Raw genomic sequence first — 25,605 nt, forward strand, 5'->3', positions numbered from 1 at the left:
CCAGAGAAATTCATTAAAATGAGGAGCCAATTACTTGGAGGGAAGCTGTGTGTGTTGGTGTCAGATGTGCTGGGGAGACCTGACATTAAATTTCACATTTTCCTTAGTTTTGCTTCCCTTGTGCTGATCCTGGCACCTTCCACCTCACCCCAGCTCTGCAGCTAGCCAGCATGGGAGGTGGTGGATCCTGCTGGAGGCTCCAGTAACAGTTGGACCCCTGAGCTCTGTGGAGTGGTCCCAGGGGGGCTTTGGGACTGGCACATGTGGGAGGATCCATAAAGGATGGCGCCTGAGAAACTTCACTGCAGGGGAGGGAAGAGGAACTCTCATCCCGAGTGGCAAATAATGACAATTGAAGTAAATCACCAATATCCTGTGAATGTGGCAGAGAAGCATCTAAGTGGAAAAATAAATATCGGGGTGCGAAGAGTTTTGAAGAATACAGACATTATAGAAATGGGGAGAGGGGAACAGTGGTGCCACACTATTGTTGCCTCCAGAAACTTTTGCAACTTCCCAACATAAAAACCTTTTGAGTTCATTAAGGTTGAATTCAGCTGCACATATTAGAATGTTCAGCTATCATGCAGCACTTGCTTTCTCATGCTCCAGGATAAATACCTGTTTTTAGCACAGATGATGCAAATTTTAAATAAATGCAAGCAGACGTGTCCCCGGTTTTTTGCTGCAAGCGCAGTGAAATGCCAAGGTTAAAGCAGTTTGCATTTGAATTGTTTCTGACACTGATATGTGACAAATGCCTCGTGGTGTAATTGTGTGTAAATTGATATTAATGTGCAGTCTGCAGCTGAGAAAATGAATATATACACATAATATATTCTTAATTTCCTTGTCAAACAATTACTGTAAACCCATTCCAAACTCTGCATGTTTTTTAAAATTTAAAACAAGGAGAAAACAAGAAATGTTAACCAAGTTTGTTACACTTTGGATGAGGGTGTGTCTTTGATAAGATGATTTTATTTCCAGCCAGTGAGTGCATCTGACTCCTTAGGAATAACAAGAGCCCTCTGGGTTATGGAGATGGAATTACCTGAAAATCAGGAGCCATTTGCCCAAGGATGTCTGGCAGCTGGGTCTCTGCAACTGGCCTTGGAATCCAGGATTCTAATGGGAATAACTGCAATCTCACCTGTGTTAGGTGTTACCCTAAATGTGCAGGCTGAGACCTGCTTTTAGAAATCATCTAAATCAAGAGTTTGCTTTTTGGGTGTGAGCACACTCTTTCTGTTTTCAGTCTCCTGGATATTTTGGATGACAGAGGGGAACGTACATTCCTGTTACTGGAGGTTTAACTACGTATTTCTTTCCTTGCTTACTCATTTTCTTCCTTTTTACCATATTTTATTCTGTTATGTTTTAGGTTGGCCTTGACCACATGAACTAAAAGATGGTGCTGAAGTCCAATATGACACAAGAAGTTGGTGTATTTATTTATTTTTTTTTTTTGGCGGGGTGGGGGGGAATGTAGACAAGGTGACTCCTGATGAGGTCCCGTATTAATGATTTACAGGCAAAACTCCAGAGTTTAAAGCAGTGGGAATAAACTAAGCTAGTGAGATCTGCAGACATGTCTGACAAGCCAGTGTGCATTGCAGATTTTGAGGAGTATGCTAAAACCTTTCTGCCCAAGTCCGTGTACGATTATTACCGATCTGGGGCGGATGACCAGCAAACCCTGGCAGATAATGTCGCAGCGTTTTCCAGGTAGGAGGATGATTGAAGGCTGGGGTGGGAGGCAGGGGGTGTAAGTTCTGCTTTATTGGTAGATGTGGTGCAATTTTAGATTTTTCTCTGTGAACAAAACTCAATTTCTCTGCAATGTCTTTCTATTTTAGGAAAAAGACTCTCAGCTGATTTTTCAGGACAACTCTCTCCCCTTTCACTCCTCCACCTAACAATTTCTGTCAAAAAGCAGTCCCTAAAATCCATTAGCACCTTTTTAGTTTTGCCTTCATTTGGGTTCTTTTGTTAGCAGAAATTCTCTCCAGAGTCTTTCAGCTCCAGTATTTAATCAGCCAATGAAACTGTCATTTCTACATCTTGGGTTACAGTGCCAGCAAGGGGTTCTTGGGGTGGCATTGTACTTTTTAGGTCCTTAGTCAGTTGTGGTTTTTCCTTAGTTCTCCTAAACTGAATTAGTGCTGTGGCCTTCCCAGTGAGAGCTGCAGGAAGGAGTTGCATTTCCCAGCTCTGGGGCGAGCTGGGAAAGCCGGGGCTCAGTCCTGGGTGGCCCAGCTGTGCTCAGGGGTTTCTAGGAGGTCAGCCCTTCGCCAGGAGATACTGTGAATGCTGGCAGCTGTTCTAAACCAGTTTTGACTTGGACTGATCCCCTGAACTGTTGTAGAAACCTGGGCTCAGGTCAGCCTTAGCCTCAGAAGCACAAGGTCAGCACAAAGTCAGGGGCACGTGCTGTGGGATTCAGTGGAAGTGTCACAAATGGCATCGCATCAGTTGGCTCCCTCCTCCCGAATGTCCCTGAGCAGGGCAGAGGGAAGGAGGCAGCTGGAGGCAGCTCCCCTCAGCCCAGCTGAGCCCAGTCAAGCTGCTCAAACAGCTGCTGACATCTCCTTCCTTCTGGGCTGTGTTGGTGCAGACGTTTAACCCCCTGCACTTGTCTTTGCAAAGGCTTTGTCTTCAGTTCCTCTGAGCCTAACAAACCAAACCATGATTGTCCTGCTTTATCCTTGCTCTTTCTCCCTCCCTGCTTTGCTTTCCTGCAGTCCTACTCACTGCTCCAGTTGCTTTTCCATAGGCTATGGGCCATTCAGCTGGGAATCTGATGCAAGTTGAAGGTTGTAGAAGACTCTGTGATAATTCATTTAGCAGGATCTCAGAGGTCAGAACCTTAAGGTCACACATAGAAAAGCTTTATGATGTCAAAAGAAGACAACTCACCTCCACTGCTTATTCCAGACCTCCTAGCTCCATGCAAAAGCTGCCATCACAGAAATTCACCTGCTCAAACACAAGCCAAAAGATTGCCCTGAGGAGTGTAACAGGAGCAGAAGGGGATGCAGTAGCACTCACCTGATTTTTATTGTACCTTTTTAATGCTTCCAGGTGCTCTGATGCTACTTGCCCTCATAAAAGCAAAATGAGACATTAAGGGAAGGACACTCCAAGGAAGCACTTGCAGGCAATAAACTGCAGGAGCAGTGAACATTTGACTTGTAACTGCTGAAGCTGATAGTGATGAGGTGGGATCTAAACCTGCCAGGGACAGGCCAACAAAGAGCTGGGCTCGTCCCTTGCTGCGCTGGCATCAGCAGAGCAGGGGAGATAAGGGCAGCTCTGCTCTGAAGCTGTTCCTGCCACAGGGATGGATTCCTCTGATAAGAGACCTCCTTACATCGAGCTGGTTGCTGGTTGTCTCTGGGCTTCAGGCTTACCTCATCTTTCCTGAATCTTCTATCAGATTTTCAAGAAAACCCTCCAGGTTTAGGTGTTTGAAACTGTGGCGTTTGCAGGCAGCCTGGGACTGAAGGAGATGTTCATTAGCAATGCCTGAGACGTTAAAAGAATTCAGTGGCATTTGGTGTGGCTGAAAATCCCTCAGTGCTGGGTCCCTGCTCCTCAGCAGAGTGAGGATGGAGGGGCTGGGAGGTGTTTGTGTCTTTGCTCTCCCTCCCTTTGTATTTATCTGACATAAAACGAGATCCCGTTTTCTCAGCACGTGGGATGCTGCCATGAACAGTCCTTAGACCGTGTTTGCAATGGCTTTCTGGGAATACATCTCTAAAAGGTAGAACCTGCTATAAGGACTTGGCAATATTTTGGTTTGTAAGGCCTATTTGACACAAAGAACTTGGAAAAACCCTTCTTTTTCCCTTGGATGCTGTTGGGAGAAGCATGGCCCAGCTGTTACAGATGGGGCAGTGCTTCTCACCCTGACCCTCACACAGTCCTGGTGTTCCTGCCTGTTCCTGACTGCAGCTTGTGGGTAAATATAAAGTCAGATGGACTTTACACCCCCGAGGCACAAAGATCACCAAGTCAGATAATTTTGTGAAAGATAGGAGTATGTTCAGCTTTGTTTGCATTGATTTCCCCTGTCAGAAGCTTAGTTGCAGGGTTCAGTCTGATTTAGAAAGTTTGCAGATTATGAGATATTTATAAATTTAAATAGAAGAGAAAGCACAAAACTGAACCAGAAGCAGGAATGGCTAGCCTGTACCTTTATGGTGCAGGATTATTCAGGTGAGGTGTGAGGGTGGAAAACCAGTGCTGGGCTCATCTGCGAGTTCTTTCTAAATTTTTTGGCCAACAAATGTTTTCATTTCTGGAGAAATAATGATCTTATTAAGGACTAGTATTACTACTGTCATTAAGAACAGTCCCTAATGGGTGGTTGTGTTGCTGGATCCTGCATTATCTTTGGAATACTCCATGCAATTTTTGGAGCAGCACAATTCATACTCATTGGATTATAAAAGGAATGTCTTGGCCTTTTGACCTTGAGGTGCTTTGTGTAATCAGATACCAGAGTGCAAACTGCCTCCACAAGGACAGTGTTTAAGGTGAGTTTAACACCAGGTACAGCAACTCTCCCCCAGCTGCCAGCTCTTCTGGGACTGAGGGAAGAACCTGCGCTCGGATGTTGACATCGGTGTGTTGCTGCTGAGGCCAGACAGGTATTTCTTATCCATAGTTCTCAAATGGCCCGGGCAGAAGTGAGGCATTAAGGCCAGAAAGGATGATTTGGGATGGCAGAGCATGTGTCATTGCCTGTGGTGCCTGCCTGCCTTCTCCTTGAGTTTGCTCTGCAGCCTGGAATGCCCAGTGTCCTCTCAGGACTGTCTGGAGCTGGAATCCCCTCTCGAGCTGCCACAGGAGCGAGGGGCCTGAATGGAGATTTTTGTGACAAGGTCGGGCTGCCTTTAGCTCGATGGCATTCAGGAAATCAGTCTGGAGCCTCCCCTCTTGGCATGCCAGGCAGGGGGGATGTGGAGCAGGCTCCTGCTGATCCACCCTGCCGCGGAATTCCCGGAGGCCTTGGGAGAAGCTGCCTTGTTCTGTCCTGTGCAGGGAACAGCAGCTGCTGCTTCAGCAGTGCCAGCATCAATGCAGGCTGTCTGCAAACGTGCTGTTACCTTGTAGCAATTAAAGGCATTAAAATGGCCACGGAAGTAATTTAAACACTGGTCAGAAAAGCAAGGCTGATGGTGGACTGGGTCAGACAAGTCTGGGAAGTTCAGGGGGAGAAAAGGAAAGGAAAGCTTGGAATAATAATTTAGTTTTGTTGTTGTGATGTCTTTCACCTCAGATTCCCAGTGCACCACAAAAAGAGTGTGGATAGCAAAACATGCTGGGAGGGAAGATAACTTTCCCCAAGGAAAAGCAGCTGTTGCTTAGCCTGGCACAGCACCAGCCCCTGAAGGGAAGTGGAGCTGTAGGAGACAGAAGGGCAGCAAACTGGGCTGGGTTTAGGATGGAGGCTTGGCCTGAGCAGTGTGTCTTTTCCCAAATGTCCTTCTTGCCCTGCAGCACGAGGGGATTTGGGACAACTTGGGAGAGGAACAAGAGGAGCTGCTTGAAAATACGGTGCAGTTTGAAAATGTCAATATATTTCCCAGCTGAAAGCAGCCAGTGCTTCTCTCTTACCCCACTGCAAGGTAATTTACAAACCGAAAATTTTTTGAGCCTGGAGAAAAAAGGAAAGAACCCAAAAGATTAATCCCCCTTCCTTCCCTTTAATCCTTCCTTCAAAACAGCTTTTAGCTGGAGCTGCCTAAATCGGGAGCCCTCGCTGCCTTCCCCGCTGTGGCACCTCCCGCTTCCGGCTGGGAAGAAGGATGCATTCACTCTCACTTGCTGATTGCAGCACACGACTGTGGACTTGGCTGGAAAAAGATGTGGGTGATGGGGAGATGATGAATTAAAAAAAAAAAAAATCCAAGTTTTTTTCCAAAATATACAGGAAATGTTTCACTGAAGGACTTGGAGGAAGCAGGTGCTGTGTGCAGCCGAATGACTGTGTGCCCTGGTGGTGGGGAAATGCTGCCTGGGAGGTTTCCTTGCTGCTGTGAAGGGCATTTCCCTGTCCAGACAATGCCTGGTTTCAAGTGTCTGTCAAACTCAGAGCTGGAAACACCCGAGTTTCCAAAGCCAAGAGCAGGTTTTACTGAAGGATTATGATACCCAGGTAGTGAATGTGCTTGGTGTTTTTGTGGGAATGCTCAGTTCTGGGTCAGGAGCACTGACTGGGTGTTGGTTGAGAGGATGTGAGCAGGGATCTCTGCTCAGGATTGCATCACTTTTCTTGCATGCACTGCTGGGAGGATTTTGGCTCCTCCTGTTTCTCTTCCCAGCCAAAAGCACCACAGGGATCTTTCACCTAGGGACTGACCCTCACAGGCCGGCTGTGAGATGGCAGTGGCAGGAACCATCTGAGAAACCAGGAGCCCGGGGAAGAGGGAGATGCTTCACATCCTTCATGCTGTTGGGCTTGACTGTACAAATGAGCAAGGTTACAAACAGGTTTTTGTTTTCTTTCTTTGCTGGGAGAAGATACCTCAGGGCAGAGTGGAAGCCTTCGGAATGAGGATTAGGAAAAAAAGGGGGAGAAAGAAGTCATGTTTTCTTTGTCCCATCCTCCCCTGAAAAATAACAAACTGCTACAATGGCATGAAAACAAGTGTGAGGAGATGTTCCTGCCGTGTGTGTCTTGGCACTGAGCAGCACAGCTGACTTGCACAGCCACACATCTCCTTCCAAGCATCATAACTGTCCTTCTCCTCCCTGGGGAGCACTGCCTGGAGAGCTGGCACAGCCCCAAGCCCCAGGCCTTCAGAAAGGTGGGTCTCATCCTGGCTCTGCCCCAGGCTTTTTGGGGAAATGTCTCTTGATCTTTATATAAAATAGATTTTGTCTTTTTCCCCCTGAATTTTCATTTTAATGCTCAAGCTCACCTCTACTCCCTGTTGGAGAGTAGCAGTGGCTCTGGTTCTCTCTCTCTGCTGGTAATTATAATATTATCAGTCTTGAGCATTCTGGGAGAAGATACCTCAGGGCAGAGTGGAAGCCTTCGGAATGAGGATTAGGAAAAAAAGGGGGAGAAAGAAGTCATGTTGTCTTTGTCCCACCCTCACCCATCCTCCCCTGAAAAATAACAAACTGCTACAATGGCATGAAAACAAGTGTGAGGAGATGTTCCTGCCGTGTGTGTCTTGGCACTGAGCAGCACAGCTGACTTGCACAGTCACACATCTCCTTCCAAGCATCATAACTGTCCTTCTCCTCCCTGGGGAGCACTGCCTGGAGAGCTGGCACAGCCCCAAGCCCCAGGCCTTCAGAAAGGTGGGTCTCATCCTGGCTCTGCCCCAGGCTTTTTGGGGAAATGTCTCTTGATCTTTCTATAAAATAGATTTTGTCTTTTTCCCCCTGAATTTTCATTTTAATGCTCAAGCTCACCTCTACTCCCTGTTGGAGAGTAGCAGTGGCTCTGGTTCTCTCTCTCTGCTGGTAATTATAATATTATCAGTCTTGAGCATTCTGGTGCTGAGCAGTTGCTCAAGTTCAGCTGTCTAGACCATATATATTTTAATTCTTCTCTGTCATTACAATCCAGGAGCCATGGGAACCCTTTTGGAGGGAGGGAGGCCTCGGTGAGAGATCCAGGGAGGCTTTGGCCTGGCTGAGCCCGCCAGAGGCAGCCCCAGGTGTTGCACCCCCTCTTGTGGCTTCTAGTGGTGGCAGTGCTGTGACAGCACCTGGATGATGGGGCAAGTCCCATGGCACAGGTATCCCCAGGAATGCAGTCCTCCTCATAAAACTCTGGATATTATGGTGTCTAGTTGATCCTGTAACAGGGATCATGGTCTTCTAATGCTGTTTTCCTGTGTGGGACCAAAAAAAGGTAAATTCCTGTGTGTGCAGATATGTGGTGTCCAGCCTGGCTGCAGCAAACTGTAATTTCAGGTTAAGTGTGGTTTAGTTTGCTCTGGTTTGGAAAAGGGAGTTCCAAGCCTGCAGGCCAGGCTTGTGTTGCCAATAATCCCGTGTCTGTTGGTTCCCTAGTCCGTGGAAGGGATAACGGAGGCTGGCTGGTGACTTTCCCCATCTGCACACAGCGTCTGGCACCCAGCTCTGCCCCGAGGCTTTCAGGGGCTGAGGCTCACCACGAACCTTTCCTTTACAGCTCCTCTCTTTCCTTTCAAACAATCCCAGCCAGAAGTGCTCAAGGGGTCTTTGCCTCTTTCACCTCGCTGCTCTTTGGTCCCTGCAGGGGTTCTGCCGCAGCTCCGGACGGCACGGTGGGATTCTGTTCCAGCCCACCGACAGCAGGACAGCCTGCCCTCTCCCACCGGGAGCTGCGGATTCCCCGCGCCGCAGCCCTTTGAAACGCGGTGTATTTGTGTGTGCCAGGTGGAAGCTGTACCCGCGGGTGCTCAGGGACGTGTCGGTGATGGACCTGTCCAGCCGTGTCCTGGGGCAGAGGGTCGCCGTGCCCGTGTGCGTGGCCGCCACCGCCATGCAGCGCATGGCTCACCCGCACGGAGAGACGGCGACAGCCCGAGGTGAGCGGGGAGGGACGGGGCGGGCCTGCCGGCCATCCCGGCCGGGCTCCTTGATTCTTGCTTTTCTAGCCGGCTTGATTCTTGCCTTTCTTTTTTGCCGTTTCACTCGTCTGAGTGTGGTTTCCCTCTCCGTGAAACGGGGTGGGGGAAATGAAGGATGCAAGAGGGGAATAATTAGTTATATATAAAATAGAAAACATCTATCTTCCTATATCCGTACATTCTGTGTAACTGTAAACATTGTCACAGCAACATTCTTCCTATTAGATAATCGATTCTAGAAATTCATCCAACTTCTCGAGGCCTTTGTTTGCCTGGCAAAAAACCTGGCTTGGAAGAGAGCTCTTTGAGAGCATCCCAGGGAGGCAGTGAGCTAAGGGCCCCTCCGGGCTAGAAGCTGCACAAAGATGTCGCCAGCACAAAGGCTGCAGCTCAAAAGGATATCAAGCACAATTCAGATGGGGAACTGTCTCCTGCTCCTTTAACTCCAGCTGCAGAATGGCACCAAATCTGAATAAGAGGTGTGGGCTGTGTATTTCAGTGCTCCCGTGCTGAAAGGAAGAGGGTAAAAAACCTAAATAGGTGATATTTAAAAAAGAAATGATCCTGTGCACGGCTGGGTTGTTCATCTGACAGCGTGTCCGTGGCCAGTGCAGCAGATCCTGGTGTGAAGCCAGTCGAGTTCCCAGCCCTGCAGTGGGAGCTGCTCTCAGCTCTCACCGCTGCGATGTGCTGCAGCACAGCTGCAGCGCCACCGCAGAAAACACACCTCTCCCATTCCACAGCATGCGCGGGGCCGCGCTTTCCCCTCCCCAGAGCTTTACGAGGGAGCCGACGCTGTTTTCCCTGTCTGTAGGTGCCGGAACTCCCCACGCGATGGCACTCCAGCACCTCGGATGGCTTTGGGAAGGGCCTGCTGCTGTCCCAGCCTTTGGCAGCTCCCGCGGGTCGCTTCTGGGCCGGGTCGCGCAGGGGGGAAGCTCTGGAACATTAAGTGCAAACATTAATGCAATGGTGGGAGCGAGACTTGCAACACAAAATTCAGGATGTTTCTTAGCAAAGCTTCCCACTGATGCTGCAGCCTGGCCACATTTTAAGGCATAAATCCTCAACGGTGTGCAAAAATAAGGCTGGGTACCACATTTGCAAACTTTAACACATGATTATTGCATTTGATGTTGCTGGGTTTTCAAGCTGGCACAGCTCGGTGTACTGGCATCATTTGCGATGTGTGGTCCAGTGAACTTATCCATTGGAGCTGGTGAATTTTTCATTGCTTTCAAAGGATGGGCAGTATTAAAATCACACCGTCTGTATTGCATTGGCATTTGGGGGAGAAAAAAAAACGGCTTTGGTTTTGTGCTGTTAGAGGAGGAGAGGGGCACTCAGTGCCAAGCTTTTGGTTTGACCTTATAAGATGACAGGAATTAGGTGTAAAGTACACATTTGGTTTAAGGGTTCTCTTAAACTTAGGACACTCGGGATCAGGGGGTTTGCCACATCCAGCTTCTGTTCCAGAGGCAGCACAGAGTTTAAGTGAGCAAACTGTTGGTTACTTTAATTCTGCTTCAGCTGCACCGGTTTGCAAAGCCAAGGAAGTCTGTGGCTTCTGCAAAGCCTGGCGTGCTCCATAAGCCTGGCTTTTCTTGGCTCAGGTGTGCAGGAAGTGCTCTTTGGGGTGGTGCCTCTGCCGTGGCCATGATCCTTGAGAGGCACAGCGTGGCCGGAGTGCTGCCCCTTCCCAGCCAGAGCCCTGGCTCGTGGTGGGGCAGAGCAGCTCCCAGGGGAGCCTCTCTGTGTGCCACGAGTCTGCCTTGAACCCCCAGGGCTAATCCTGGCTCACAGCACGCTGCCCTGCAGAGCAGGCTGGCGAGGAGAGAACGGCAGCTCCTTCCCTGAGCTCCCGGGCTTTGAGAACAGTGCTTGAGGAGTTGTCTTCCTTGGAGCTGCTCTGCTCTCCCGGCAGGTTTGCCCCTGTGCTGTAGGGAAATGTCCCCTCTGGGGACAAGGGCGTGTCACGGTGTCCCTTAGAACTCCCTGCCCTCACAGCTTCTTGCTCTGGGGCTTGTCAGGGTTTGGGGGCTGCTGCTTCCTGAGGGATGCTGTCCCACAGCAGCCAAGCTGGTGGAGAGGGTGTGCACCTTCCCAGAACAGGGCAGGGTCCGTCAGCTCACCTGAAACACCCCTTCATGGGCAGTTCTTTTCTGTGAGCAAAGAATCTTTTCTAGGAAAAACATCCAATTGTCATTTTAAGAGTTGCTGGTGCCAGGCCAGCCAGCACAGTGGAAGTTATTCCAAAGGTTAGGTGAGCCCACTCTGAGCAGCATAAACTGCAGTCATGGTCAAACCTTGCACAGCCTCAAATCCAGGTGTTGGATTTACGTGCATTCCTGCTAGCTAGACTTGAAAATAATAAATGAATATTTAAAAATGTCTCTGCAGGCTGTAATAAGGTTGCTCCTCAGTTTTCTCTGACATTTGTCTGAGTCCTTCCTTACAGAGAAAGCTCTCTTGTCCTTGAAACAATTTCATGCACCTTGGCAGTTGTCCCAGTTTTTCTAGGTCTTCCTTCAAGTATATTCCCTGGCATTTTAGTTGTAGTTCATCAGTGTATGTGGCAATTTTCCAAAGAATGGATTTTCTGTTCAGTAGAGACTGAAAAATTGGGAGGAAAATTGTTTTGGATTAACTGAAATGTTTCATTTGATCCAAAACATAATGTTTTATTTCATTTTCCTACTGGCTAATGCTTTTAGCTATAGTTCTGTTTTGAAACAAAAGTGTCAGCTCAGGAGAAAACATTTCCATTTTGAAAAGATCAACACATGACATTTTGACTTAGGTGTTTTTTTCTCATCCTTGACCATTCCAATTTCAACCTCTTTGACTAAAAATATTTGCCAAATTCGATGAATAATCTTAGCCACTAAAGAGCAAAAGGTTGTTCTCTAAACACTTTTCAATAGAACCCTTCTGATGCTATGGGATCTTTTTCTCTTGCTTGTCCATCAGCAGAGTCACTGTTCCTCCATGCCAAGGCATTTGTTTGCCACCCTGACTTCGTGCTGTGCCTGCAAACCAACGTGATCCCCGTGTCAACAGGACCCACCTCGAGTACACTGGCTCCAAGTCCTGTGCACCATCCAGCTGCTCAGCAAGAAATAGCTGAGGTTTTTTGCAACCTTAATTGATTATGAACAGATCCATAGCATTTTTTTATTGACATTTGTGTTTATATTCCTGCTTATTCCATACTGCATTTAATGGGTAGTTTAAATTCCTGTTTTCACCTCACAGCAGCATTGCAATGCCTGGCTTTTCCATGAATGGCTGAAAACCAGGCTGAGAACCCGACTGTGTTCTTGGCCGGGTCTTTTGAGAGCTGTCACTGACAGTTGCTCAGGCTGAAGTTTTTGTGTTTGCCCTGTGCAGCTGCACTCAGACCCCTCTCCAGGCCGTGCTGACGCAGGGAGGGTTTCACCATCACCTGCGACGTGACTGCGCCGTTTGCTTTGCCAAACGGAGCACAGGAGTGCTGCCTGCAAAGCTGTTTTATCCCCCTGTTTTAGCCCAGTTCCTGGCAGCTCTGTCATTCCCACTGGAGAGGCAGCAACACTTGTGTTCCTTTGGCTCTTAACAGGTTGCTACTGTGCTTTTTCTCTTTGTGGTGCTGAGCACTGAGATTTGGGTTTCTTCTGCCCATCAGACGTGGCTGTGTCTGGAAGGAGGGATTTGGCCATTTGCTATGTTTTGTGCTCAGCCACAAAAGCAGTGGGACTTTGTACCCACCTGTTACCTATGTGGTGATCGAAAGATGAGGCTGATTTTGAGATATGAAAATTAATGTCACTCCAGAGTCGTGGAGAGGACAATATTCACGTGGGACAGCGTGGCCTGGGCTGACCTGGCCTGGATTCCCCTCAAGAGTGGCATGGCTGGGGGACTCAGTGCTGCAAGTGTGCCCAGGCAGCCTGGCATGGCAGGCAGATCCCAGATCCATTTTGGCCGCATGTCCCTTTCCCTCCAGCCCTCTTGTACAGCTGACAAAACACGTTGTGTCAGCGAGGGGATGGCAGGCATGGCTCTCACGCAGGGTTTGGTAAGGGCTGAGGGAGGAGAGGCTGACAGGGATCTCTCAGCCAAGTGTGGTTTGTCAAGAGAGCTACGTGGAGTTCTTTAAACAACTCTGTTTCTCAGGAGATGCAGCTCCAAGAACACGGCTGCTGCTCCTGAGAAATACCACTGTGCCAAAAGGACATGGTGTTGATCCCAAGGAATGTCCTCTGGCCCTTAGCTTGGGGACAGTGGATTCTCTGGATTCAGGGAAAAACGCCTGCAGTGGGGCAGTTTGACTGCTGGGCTTTGGAGATGCCCCTAAAAGGGAAATGATGGGAATTTGCCCAGCTAGAGGAAAAAAGCAGTTCCCATTCCCATACAAGGTAACCCTGACAAAATCTGCAAGCTTGAGCTGGGCTCCTCTCCAGTGCCCTCCCTGAAGTATTCTTCCTCTGAGCTGCCCACAGGGACAAATCCTGTACCCTTCCCAAAACATGTAAGGACTGATGCCCCACCAGATGGGGGGAGGATGCTCTGAGGCTTCAGGGTGAAAAAAGGGCTAAAAAAGGTCACTGCTCTGTTCCCCACTGGAGCTCCCAAGTGCATCCTGTCCCATTGGTTGCTATGTAAAACACTTCAGTTGAGTTCCCCAAGAGGGAACGGCTTCCAAGTGCCAGAGGGCAGGTTTGGATTAGGGATGAGGAAGAGATTCTTTAGGTTCTGTGGTGCCATGGACTTCCCCAGCTTGCTGTGTGTGCCTGCTGCTGTGCTCTCTGCGCTGTCACGGAGCCCAGCAGGAGCCAGAACGTGTCCTTTGGGCAATGCTCAGGATTAAAGGAAGACCTGGAAAAAAAACCCATAAAAAACAAGCAACTAAAAGCAAGCATGCAATGGCATGAGGAAAGGCTGGTTTACAAAAACATCTCATGCTTAAACTCTGGCAAATGTCACTTATTGCAGCAAGAGCATCCTGTGGGAATATGGCTGTAATAGGACTGATTTGAAATAATAAATAATTTGCAGCACCCCAAAAGTGAAGTGTAAAATATAATTGTTAGAGGAAATGAATTGCTTCTGTTTTCTTCAACTGCAGCTAAATGTGTGAGAAGTTGGAGTGTATTTTTAGAGAAACCTAATTTGAGGTAGAAAAAAACCCCAACCAAACCTGGCAGCACTTCAGGCCTCTGTATCTCATGGTTTTAGAAGTCTAGAAAATTGTCAAAATAAGCTTTAAAATTATCAAGATCAAGGACAGATCGACCAAAACTGGAACTGGGAATTTCTAAAACCCTGAAAGATTTTGTCTGTGAACTTTGGATTTGCCTGGGTGATCTAAACTGCGTGCGTTGAGCTGGTGCTTCACCAGAGAGCTGTGAACTTTACAGGAGAGACAAGGGGAATTTTGGGAGCATGCTTGCATGAAAATGCCATAACCCCGTTTGGGATGCCTGAACTCTCATTGAACCAAACTGCTTAAACCTGATCTTAAATAAGAGAAAAGCACTATTTTCTCTGTTGCTACATGTGCAACTAAGTTGAAAGGATATTGTGGTATCCCATGATTTATATCTTCTCTTCACCAAAAATGTTTTATTGTGCAGTTTCTAACTAAATTTTTCCTTTAGCAATAGAAGTAAACATGGGAATAAAAGGCAAAAATGGAAATAAATGGATACCTAAAGGCAGATTGAACCATAACATTTACATTTCTCCCTTATCTGATGCGAGGGTTTTGCAATTCCCGGCTTCGCGGCATTCCCGATGTAGAGGGAACTATGTCCAGCAGTTTAAAGGAGAGGAACGGGATGGTTACAAACTAGAGAGGTTTGGGTGATTGCTGCTGTATTTCCAGTGAGGGAAAACTGGCTGGTGGCCCTGGGAGGGTGTAACCAATTTGTTTGAATAAGCTGTTCATAAGTTTCCACTCCAAGAGGCTTGTAATCCTTATTTAATAAAATGTTGTCATAAAGACCACTTTTTAATTCCTCCATGGGCTGGGGATGACGTCTTGAAACAGAGGTCCATTTACATTAAAAATATGCATACTGTGGTAGACCAAGGAAAACAAGGCTTTCTATAATATTTCTGAGTTCTACAGCGCATTTTTCCTTTATTTTACAATAAGTGACAGATTACTCCAAAAAGAATAAGTGATAGTTTCGTGAAAACACATCTGTATGAGGTTAGCCGGCGCGGAGGGCGATTTTGGGGAGGTAACGTGGCAACATCCAAAAACGTGGAAGCCTTAAACGCATGTATTGGAATGCTGCTGCTTTAGAGACTCTCTCTCCCTTCCTGCAGCCTGCCAGGCCGTGGGGACAGGGATGATGCTGAGCTCCTGGGCCACCTCGTCCATCGAGGAGGTGGCGGCGGCAGCGCCGTCCGGCCTGCGCTGGCTGCAGCTCTACGCCTACAAGGAGCGGCAGGTGACGGCCTCGCTGGTGCGGCGCGCCGAGAGAGCCGGCTACCGGGGCATCTTCCTCACCGTGGACACGCCGTACCTGGGCCGGCGCCTCGCCGACGTGCGCAACAGGTTCCAGCTGCCCCCGCACCTCAGGTACCGCTGCTGCCGGCCGTGGGACAGGGCCAGCGGCCGCCGCGGGCTGCTGCGGGAGAGGATGGCGCTGGGGAACGGCTCTGTGGAGCTCTGGTGTGTCCGCCGGGCTGGCATCTGCTCTGGGTCGAAACAAAGCTTTCCTGGCTCTCTGCAAGCTGGGAAAGGTGCAGGGTGAGGCTGCAGGCTGCTGAAGTAAGAGACGTGGGGTGTTTCTGTGTGCTTGTGTCAATGGGTTCTTGGCTGTCTTCAAACCTCAGCTGGGCAGAGCCTGGAGTGACCTGCTGTGATGTTGAGCTGGGATCCAAAAGGGTCTGGACTTTGTGGCCAAAACTCCCTTCCAAAAGATGCTATGGTTCCTTCTGTTGTCCCATGACTGCTCTGGGTCCAGGGCCATGTTACTACCAACTGCAGAGCCCCTTTTCGAGCAACTTCAGCTCTTCTTTTACTCCAATACAGAAATGCATGGGTATCAGTCTTTCTCTTCTTTTACTCCAATACAGAAACATATAGGTATCAGTCTTCCTAAATTCTGTGTGAAGGCAACTGTTACCCCACAGTGTGTTTTGGGACGTTTTCTATGTCTCAGAATTTGTGACATCACGATTGACTTCAGCACTAACTCTATTTCCTCCCCACTGCAGGGCCAATGAGGAATTCAATTTCAACAGAGTTAAACCAGAATTTTAACCTTACAATGATGTTTAAGGGTATTGATTTGCCTGGCCTTTTGTAAATATGAATTGATAAACTGTAGAGACTCCCCTGATAAACACATGCTGAAGTGCTGGCACAGTTCTAGCAGCCAAGGACTGGCTGGAGGAATATTTACTTGATGGGATATCCAGGACTTCAAGCTAAAATTCTTGCAAGGTTCTTGCATGTAGATCTTGGTAACAACCACAGTCTACATGGCACATGTTAGAATTATTTAGAGCATGCAAATGAACATAAAAATAGACAGAGAAAAAAAGACAGCTTAATGTATTTTGAAGCAGATAAACTTTGAGGTGAGTTCTGGGTGAAAGCTAGTTTTGAATATTATCAATGAAATTGAATTGTTCTTCCTATGTCTCTGAAGACTGCTGTGTTATACAGTGCACACATTGTAAGTAATGTGTACTTAGCAAGAATCTCACATCAAGAGGTTTTTCTTCATTTCCATACTGTTCAAAAGGAGGATAAGCCATGGGGCTCTGCAGGGAATCTGATTCTCTACCTTGCTGACACAAACCCCTCCAGAGCTTGGGTGCTGGCTCTCCCCTGTGCACTTGTACTTTCAGCTAAGAGAGGAAAGCTGACAGAGGAACCTGAATTCTGCTGTCATTTCTCTGTTAAAGTACAGTTTTAGGAGGAAAGCACCAGAAAGCAAAAAAGCCCTAATGCACCTAACATGAAAATGTACCACACTGGTATGTGTGTGCCCTATGTTGTAATCGTGCTAGAGATCTGTGTTTGACACATTATCAATATACACTGACCTTTAAAAAAAGATAAAATTAAGCAATTGTTAAAATAGCTTACTTTTTAGGGGCAATAGAATTTTAAGGCCTGGGGTTGAGGAGTTCTTGAATACAAGGCCAAGAACCCAAAGACCTTTGAGAAAAGCGGGAGAGCGTTTCTGCTGCACTTTGACCCCACCCCAAATGTATTTGTTATATTTGCCCAAATACAACAAGGTTTCGAGTGAACAGGATGAAATCACGAGAAATTGGAGTAATCCTTAAAGGTTCCAATTAATCACTGCAGATTCCCGAGTGCTGCTCGGGCCGTGCTTTGTTGCAGAGGCCGCGGTGAAACTCTCCTAGCGCGGGGCTCTGCTCATTTATGTGATAACTTTTTCTTGGCTTCGGGTTTTCAACAAAGTTTCAAAGCAACAACAAGGTGCCATTGTGCTCTGAAATGTATGTAAGGCAACATTCATCCAAGTGTTGATCTGCATTTTGCAGGCCAAGAAAAACAACAGTTATTTATATAATCTTATCCATGGTTCTGTTTTTCTCTGGGCACCCCACCCTCCACAAACCAACAGCTGAAAAGCTGGATCTTGCTGAGAGCCTGCTCCTTTCTCATTTGCTTCTGGGCCTGGAGCTGAACAGAAAAGCCATGTGAAATGCTGCTTGTTGCAGGCATGAAATCAGCAGTGAAACCAGCCAGGTTCCACGCAAAAACACTCATGCACTTCCCAAAATGTGAAATGTGAGTATTAAATAGCCCAATGTGGAACAGGACACAGTTTCAGAAGAGCAGGGCAACTGGGACGTGGATGTGCTGGAACCTGTGAGATTTTGTTGCTGAAAAACCCAAGTAACAACAATGTTTTCACATGAGCTTCCTTTTCAGCCCTATATTTTACAAGGAAATGTACAAAAGGGACACAAGGTAAACAGGCTGGCTTGTTGGCCTTATTGGACAGATGAAAATTCTGAATTCTTTGCAAGGCTTCATGGACATCCATCTGTTTCATGGACCTTAAGAAAACTTTATTTCCTCCCTGATCCCCTATTCTTCTCATAGCTGAATTCCCTGGATTCGAAAAACAAAACTCAACCCTATTTATTTTGCTATAGAAGTCAGACTTGGGCCAGAGAAACTCGCCCCAGATTTATCACAAAACCATCACAGGACAATAGAAAGGCTTGGGTTGGATGGGACATTAAAGATCAGTGCTTGTGTTGATTATCAAATGCTTTGTCAGCCAGAGGTTTTGGCTCACTGAGGAGTGGGGTCTGACTTGCTGGGACCGGCTGGTTTTGCTCGTGCCCTGCAGTGCAGCAAAGCTGTAACTCAGCCATATTGAATGCTGGCATTCGGGACCCATTGTGACTACAGCAAATCCTCCTCACACTGTTCTTCTGTGTCTTTTGTCACCTTAGTTTAAAGAACTTCTCGAGCAGTGAGCTGGCATTTTCCTCGGGGAAGGACTTTGGAGACGACAGCGGGCTGGCTGTGTACGTCGCTGAGGCCATCGATGCCACCGTCAGCTGGGAGGACGTCAAGTGGCTGCGGGGGCTGACCTCGCTGCCCATCGTGCTGAAAGGGATCCTCAGGGGTGGGTAGCCCTGCTCCTTCCCAGGGGAGGGCAGGGGGAACGCTGTCCCTTCTCCTGCACCATCAGGAGCCCGCCAGGGAAGGTGTCTGTGGGAGCAGGTGCTTAAAGAAGTGCCGGGTGTTGTCACCAACGCCACCATTAACACCATCATGCCAGTAATTTTGCAGTGGACAAAATCATTCAGCAAAAGAATTTCTTACTGATGAGTTCTGGAACATAATAGAGAAAATAAGGGCTAGCAACCAAGTTGGCTGCTGATCCAAAGGGATAAAATGTTCTGCTCCAACATTTCAAGCTAATTTTCTGGTCTTATTACTTAAAGATAAAACCTTTTTCTGTGTTGAGGCGAGGCTTTGGAAGGATGAAGCCCTAAGGTGGCTTTGCATGAGCTGACAATGGTTTTCTCAGTGATTCCCTGATTGTGGTGTGTACAAGCTCCCACTTATGGAAGGAGACATCCTGTTTGGGTTTTTTCCTAGCTGATGATGCCAAAGAAGCTGTAAAGCTTGGGGTAAACGGGATCCTGGTGTCAAATCATGGAGCACGACAGCTTGATGGGGTCCCTGCTACAGTGAGTACTGATGCCAATATGCTCCAGTAATCTCTAATTTTCTCTGCCTTTTTGGCTTCTTGTTTGCTTTCTCTGAACATGTGGAAGCTAGAGGAAAAACCTAGAAAGTGTTCTATGCCTTGAGCCATAGTAATAACCTCTCTCCACTTCTCTATGTATGTCACATCATACTCTGAGTTAGACACAGCCTTTCTTTGCTAGATCAAATTGGAAAATCTTTCAGAATTTTTCTTCCACTCTCCTCTTCCACGTCTCTCTTTTCATTCATTTTTGAAAAACCCTCGTTGCCATTTGCAGCACACTGAAGGTTGTATTAGGGTCGTTTTTCCTCTTTTAATATTCTTTGGAGGCTTCTGAAAAATTGCAGTTAAGGAACAGCTAAAGGCAGAATGAAACTCTCCATTTTTCTCTTTTCAAGTATTTTCACCTTTGGAAAAGGGAGAGAGTGGTTAAATTACAGTTTTTCCTTTTCCTTGTCGTGCTACCCCATGACTTTTCCAAAGGTGAAAGGGATTTGAGAATTTCTCCGTCGGCAAAAAAGAAAGAAGTAAAGGAAAATGAAAAAGTATGTGCTCAGGATGAAGGAAAAACCCCAAAATTCCAGTCATCACTCATCTTGCTTCATTTGGTGTGGGAAAGCTGCACAAATAAAAAGAGAATGAAAGGGAGGGGAATCAAAGCCCAGTTGTGCCTCTCAGAGTATTTCCAATATGTTCTTGATGAAAAACCTCCTGTTCTCCATGATGGTTCCCTGAAGGGAGAGGGGAACAGGTCCTCTTGTCACCTCCTGGGAAAGTATTCCCCAATTTCACTGGGAGTATTTGAAACTCTTGGACAAGCCTGCGTGTGAGGTAATCCAACAGCAACAATGTATAAGGTTGTTAAAAACATCATTTTGAGGAACCCTTGAGAGCTCGAGAAATACAAATTAATTTTTGACAGCCGCAGCAGAAGAGAAATTTGCAAACTCCTTGTTAGGAGTTACTCCTTTGCCACACCACAGGGCAGAGGAGAGCTGCTAAATCTGGTGTGTTCCCTGGGTTTATGGTACAAAGAACACTACTTCACAATGCCTGTTTTTATAAAGAATCTGTATCAGGTCATGTTAAATGGTTCTGATTTAGAAACATAATAATTTGCTTCAGTTTCGTGGGGTTTCAGATGGTGAGCTGAACCCAAGCTGGTCAATATTTCTAGTGTCTAGTTACACGTTGAGGAAATCGATGTTTTAATTACGGTTTGCATCATGCTTTAGTTATTAGAGCACTTTAATGTTGGTACGGTTTGTCAGGATGTAGAAAGTGGTCTCTGGATATGGAAATAGATCCAAAATATGTCTGGCAAGAGAGCAAAACCAAAGGGAGGGGGAAAATCACAGCAAGTGCCAAACTTCAAGAAAATTTTAATCCAAATCTAAAAACAAAGTGCACTTTCAAGTTTTTTCCCCCCATCTTCTCGTCATTTTTATCCATTAGAAAGGAAATGAATTACATCCGTATTTGAAAGATGTGAATTTGTGTGTCTTTTGTCTTACTTCCACACACTGTTTCCAGTCTCCTTAATACTTGGCTTCTGGTGGAGTTCCTTTCCTGATTTTCATGAATAGGAACTATTTAGGTGGCCTTGTAGGAAAATTTGCCCTGTAATTAATGCTCTAGGCTTGAATTCAGGAGGCTCATCCTTTCATTGGGACCTCTTGCATGGCAAGAAGAATTGCTTAATTCCCTGGTTACACACTTGTTACTTGAGAACAGTAAAAATATCTCCCCCTCTTATTTGTATCACTGGTGTAGGGGATAAGCTGAGAAAGGGGATGAGCAGAGCTCAGTGGAAGCAACATACATGTGCATTAAAAGAAATTACTTCCCACCTTGCTCAAAACTTAGAGGAAAGTTATTTTTATCTCACATTAAGAAGTTTTCTCTATAGTCATTCCTGTAATTAGATGCATTTTCAAAAGGGAAAATGCATTAATTAAAAATTTTCAGCCAACTCTAAGTTCTTCCAGGCATGTGTTTTTCTCACTCCTTGTCTGTAGGTACAGTGCCTGCCTCTGGGCTCCTGAGCTGGCCCTCAGGATAAATGAATGGGAAATTTAAACAGGGAAGCAAAGGTGATTATTTAAAAAGTGAGCTGATCCAATTTCATCCCCTAACTAGTGAAGACTGGAAGTTTGGGAGGTAACACCATGAAAAGGCTTCCTTAGTGCTGCTGTTTGATATATTCTGCATAAGAATCAGATACTGGCTTGTGTCAGATATGTGTCATGGGGTCAGATGGTCATTTTGTGAGACCCTGCTGATTCTCATTCTGTTTATGTGACTCTCCAAATAAATCTGACCTTTGTATGTACCTTCTACCCTGCAAAGTCACTGCTGGTTCTCAGTACAAAGCTGTGTTATTTGGGTGTATATATTTAGGCATGCAACTGCTCATTAAGCTGCTGTAAAGCTTGGATCCTATGTGTAAGAACGGGCTCAAAAAATAAATAGGGTTTCAGGAGCAGCCAAGCTGTGTTCCTGGTTTCTCTCTCCTAGATTGATGTCTTGCCTGAAATCGTGGAGGCTGTGGAGGGGAAGGTGGAGGTGTTCCTGGATGGTGGGGTGAGAAAAGGCACGGACGTTCTCAAGGCACTGGCTCTTGGTGCCAAAGCTGTTTTCGTTGGGAGACCTGTCCTCTGGGGACTGGCTTATCAAGTAAGTGAGGGAAAGCTCAAATGCATGACTTCAGATCCCTAGACTCACTGCTCAGCCTTTTAAAATGCACATGCATGTGTCTGTGTGCCCAGAGGAGAGTGTGTGTGTGTGATGCATCTGTGTGCATCCAGATCTTCTGATTTGCTGTTTGCTGTGACCAACCCTCAGGATTTATGTTTGTGCAGAAAACCTTTCTTGGCACATGTATACATGTCTATGTCTACACACATAAATGTGCACACAATAGTTCACATTGTCTCCTAATCTCCCAGGGTGAAGAAGGAGTAAAAGAAGTTCTCCAGATGCTGAAGGAAGAGTTTCGCCTGGCAATGGCACTGACAGGTGGGACATTGACATTTCCTCTCCGTAATCACGTTTTCTCATTTGCCCCAGGCAAGATGCTATAGCAACTTGCATGAGGGGAATGTTTGCAATCTAAACAGGTTAGTCTGTGGAGAAATGGGAAAAAGACTTGTTATCCCTGCCTTATAAATGGGAAACTGAGTAGATTAGGTGAAAACATTATTTTGGGTTTTTTTTTTTTTTTCCACAAGAAGACCAATAAATCCATAGAAAAGTAGTGGCAAATCTTTGGTCGCTGAGGGGTGGATTTCATCTGACAGAATGGAGATTTTTATGAGGCAGAAAAAGAAAAGGCTTAGAGTGGGTTGGAAAATCAGGGGCTTGAACTGATCTGCAACTTCTCCTCCAGGATGCCGGAGAGTAGAAGAAATTGGCAGGACACTGATCCGAAGACATCAAGGATTGTTTTCCAAGATTTAGGTCTGAAGACTCTTGCCTTGTGCGTTGCCTGTTGTGCTTCCAGACAAAATCCAACTGCATTCCCTCTGTGGGCCTCCTCCTGCAATCCTGACTGAGGGAATGCTCTGCTCTGTAGGAAATCACTTGTTGAAGAAAGAACTCAAAGCAAATTTTATAGGTGCTTTCAAATCTCTCAGGCTCTTAAGGAAAGCTGCTACACTGGGAGGTGTGATTAGAGATGGGCCTTTATACAAGACCAGCATAGAAACTTCAAGGTGTTTTGCAACAAATGCTGATAATTAATTTCCATGCCTGGGAGTAATTTAGCTGTTAAAGTGAAACTATAAACAGAAATGCTGAAATTTAAAATGCAAAAGATGCTTCTTGCTCACTGTTTAGAGAAACTAGACTGTAGATTGTAGAGATTAAATCTTGCTTTCCAATGAACAGAATGTCCTTTCCCTAGTGACTTTATAAGCATCTGGGCTTGTGGCACGTAGGCTGTAGGAGCCCAGAGGACTCTTTGTTGTAAGGAACCAAAGAGCAAAGCAAAACTGGGGAAAACTGGGGAAATCCAGCCTCTATGGTGGCACAAGCCCCTCTGCAATCAGACAGCTGTTACATTCGTGCATTGGATGCACATCAAATCCTTGGCTACTGCAAATCCCTCTAGCCCAAACTGTGCCAGCTGCATCCACCTGGAGCTCCGAGTCACATTTTTCACCTGGACTAATTTGCCCATAGTGGCAAGGGAAGGCTGATGCTGCCTGGGAGAGTTTGTAGAATTTGCATCCATGTGCAAAAGGAAAACTGGAATAATTGAGGCATTAACCCATGACTTGGGAAGGGCCTAGTGGCTCTGTTGAGTTTCCATGCACACCCTTAAGTCAGATAAATCTTGGTGTTCTTCACTCTGCTCATGATGGGATCGTGCAGGATCTGTGCCTCTGTTCTCTGAACAACCCAAATATCCACTGAATTCAGGAGAAATTTTGCAACTGTAAAGAATAAAGCAGGTAAGACTATACTGTTCTCATCTTAGGTAAAACCAAGGCTAGCTCTTCACCTGTCTCACCTCCCTTGCAGGTGTGGCAGTTTTACAGGGAGCAGGGAAAGGCTACACAGGTTTTGAATCTCTTGCTATGAAAATTTAATATTAATTTTTAAAGAAGACCAAAAAAGATAAAAACCCCTTAATTTCATGGTTTCACTGACATCACCAGCTCCACCATTTGTTTCCCATCAGCCTCGTGCATTCTGACTCTCCCGCTTTGCTCGGTTTGAAATATCCCTTACTGAGCTTTGGAGGCAGCTTTGTAATGAAATGATGGAATATTATAATGGGAACTAAAGCTGGGGCTGGAACTTGAAATGGGGAGAAAACCCAAAAGGCCACATGCTTGCCCTCCAGTTGTAAAATCTGTACTCTTATTTACTGCAGAATATGGTCTGTTGTGTGAGAGTTGCGTAGCAACAAAATAAAGTTTATCTGTGCAAGGAAATATGAATGTTTCTGAGAGAACAGAGAAACATAATTTCTGCTGTTTACTGCACTTATCATATCTGTTGCAATGTGGACTGTGTCAGATGTCAATTACAGACTAACTTCGGCAAGACTGTTTATTTGAGATAATATAAATGTTACTTAAAAGACAGGGGCATAATATCTTATGTTTACATGTTTAAGATCTATTTCTAAAGCTCAGAAGATGCAGTTTCCTGTCTTTGCCCCAGCCAGATTCGAGGAAAGTTCTGAAACTCTGTGGTTCAGTAGAAGTTCTGATGGCGAGGAAACCGGTTTTGTTACTTGTGCGTAATTCACTGGTTCTGGTTCCTCTGGGATAAGGGGTTTACATTGTTTTTTCCTGCCTGTTATCTGAGAATCGTCTGACTGCCTTCCAGTTCAACCCTAGTAAGACTAGACAAGCATTAAAAACCAAAATTAGAGCCAAATACTTAAAGGCTGTGAGACTGTTAACAGAAAGTAAATTCATTTGTCTGGTAGAATTCTCTTTTTAAAATACCCCAGAGTGAAGAGAATTTCTTTTGATCTTAAGACAGCCAAACACAACTACTTTTTGAAATTATTAAATTTAAAAAAAAGGCAGGAATTCTGCTTGGTTTGGGTTAAAAAGCAGAAAGACTGAGTGCCCTCAACCATTTTAAAAACTGAACAATGTCCAGGCTAAGGAAAAAAATCTATCTCCACACTTGCTTCATCTGGAGAAGCTGAGAGAAGACCAGAGCACACAGGTGATAGTAGATCTTTCTATGGTTTGTGAGAGTGTTTCTGAAGAGAATGTAAGTAATGTAACAAAAAAACCCAGGTCTTTGTGAAAGAGGTAAGTAGAAAATTATTTGTCTTAAGTAACAAATGAACACAACAAACTTTCAGGAACAATTAGTCGTAGTCCTTATATGAAGGCACAGAAGTAGAGGGGAGCAGAAGTGTTTTGCATTTATGATGCTTTAGTGTAACTGCCTAGCCAAATGTCAAATAACAAACATGGTGGGTTAAACAGCGAAATGATTTTCTGGCTTCACTTAGGCTCCATATTAAGTCACAAATACAAAGGAAAATTATCTACATAGAAAAAACCTAATAAGGGGAGATCAGTGAGTGATATTTCAGTACCCAGGAAGACAGCACTCAGCTGAGTACTGAGAAAAATCCCAACTGGTTTGGGAGGCTGGTGAATGATCAGTGGCTGAGTGGGGCTCTCTAACCACCTCCCAAGATGGACCAGGAACATTCCCTGGAAAAGGAGATTGCCGCTCTTAATACGAAAATATTTATCACATGTTGTGTGATGAGAGAAGAGACCAAAAACAAAACCTGGGTGTATGAAGGAGGAGGATGATCCTGTGCTTTTCAGGAGAAAGTGGTACTTCCCATGAGGTTCAGATGTGAGGCAGGCCCTTACATCCTGGTGTTTCATGTTCAGCATGTGTGTGGAGTTCTCTGCTGCTGGCAGTTCAGAAGTTTCCCTTATTGGAAGCATTGCCACAAAGTTGTCTCCAGTGAGCTCCTACAGGATTAAACCCACTGAAGAGTGTGTAGGAGAGGGCAGCATTCTCCACAGGATATGCAGAAACCACTTGGGAGGTTTGGAGAGGCTTCAGCCCCATTTTGGGATCTTGACAATGGAGATAAAGACATGCATTTTTAGCACTAAGTTCTAAAGAAATCAACCTGTTTCAAAGTGGTGAGGTCAGTGAAAGAGCCCGTGATGTTTTCTGGACAGCTGATCACATCAAGGCTGGAGATGCAGGAAGTAGGATTCTCCTAGGAAAAAAACCAGTATCCTTCTGGAAAAGCCCACCTTGAGCAGGTTTGGCTGTGCTGGGAACATCTTTGCCATGAGAGTCTGGCA

At 46.1% G+C, this 25,605-nt stretch overlaps 1 protein-coding gene across 4 annotated transcripts; it reads left to right on the plus strand.

Annotated features, from left to right (window-relative positions):
• Positions 1–973: 973 nt before the first annotated feature.
• On the plus strand, positions 974–23,723 carry HAO1 (hydroxyacid oxidase 1). Of its 4 annotated transcripts, XM_041473955.1 has the most exons (9): positions 974–1,441; positions 1,535–1,728; positions 8,389–8,540; positions 14,898–15,153; positions 18,027–18,202; positions 18,682–18,773; positions 21,311–21,469; positions 21,742–21,811; positions 22,182–23,723. In XM_041473955.1, the coding sequence occupies exons 2-9, from the start codon at positions 1,592–1,594 to the stop codon at positions 22,250–22,252; spliced, it is 1,113 nt and encodes a 370-aa protein (XP_041329889.1). In that variant the 5' UTR covers positions 974–1,441; positions 1,535–1,591; the 3' UTR covers positions 22,253–23,723. The 4 variants fall into 4 exon arrangements, with proteins under 4 accessions (XP_041329889.1, XP_041329888.1, XP_041329890.1 ...); XM_041473954.1 differs by having other exon boundaries at positions 974–1,728; XM_041473956.1 differs by lacking the exons at positions 974–1,441; positions 1,535–1,728 and adding an exon at positions 4,664–5,876.
• Positions 23,724–25,605: the final 1,882 nt, after the last annotated feature.

Source organism: Pyrgilauda ruficollis, unplaced genomic scaffold, assembly GCF_017590135.1.
Source record: "Pyrgilauda ruficollis isolate IOZ18807 unplaced genomic scaffold, ASM1759013v1 scaffold31, whole genome shotgun sequence".
In the NCBI taxonomy this organism is placed as follows: domain Eukaryota; kingdom Metazoa; phylum Chordata; class Aves; order Passeriformes; family Passeridae; genus Pyrgilauda; species Pyrgilauda ruficollis.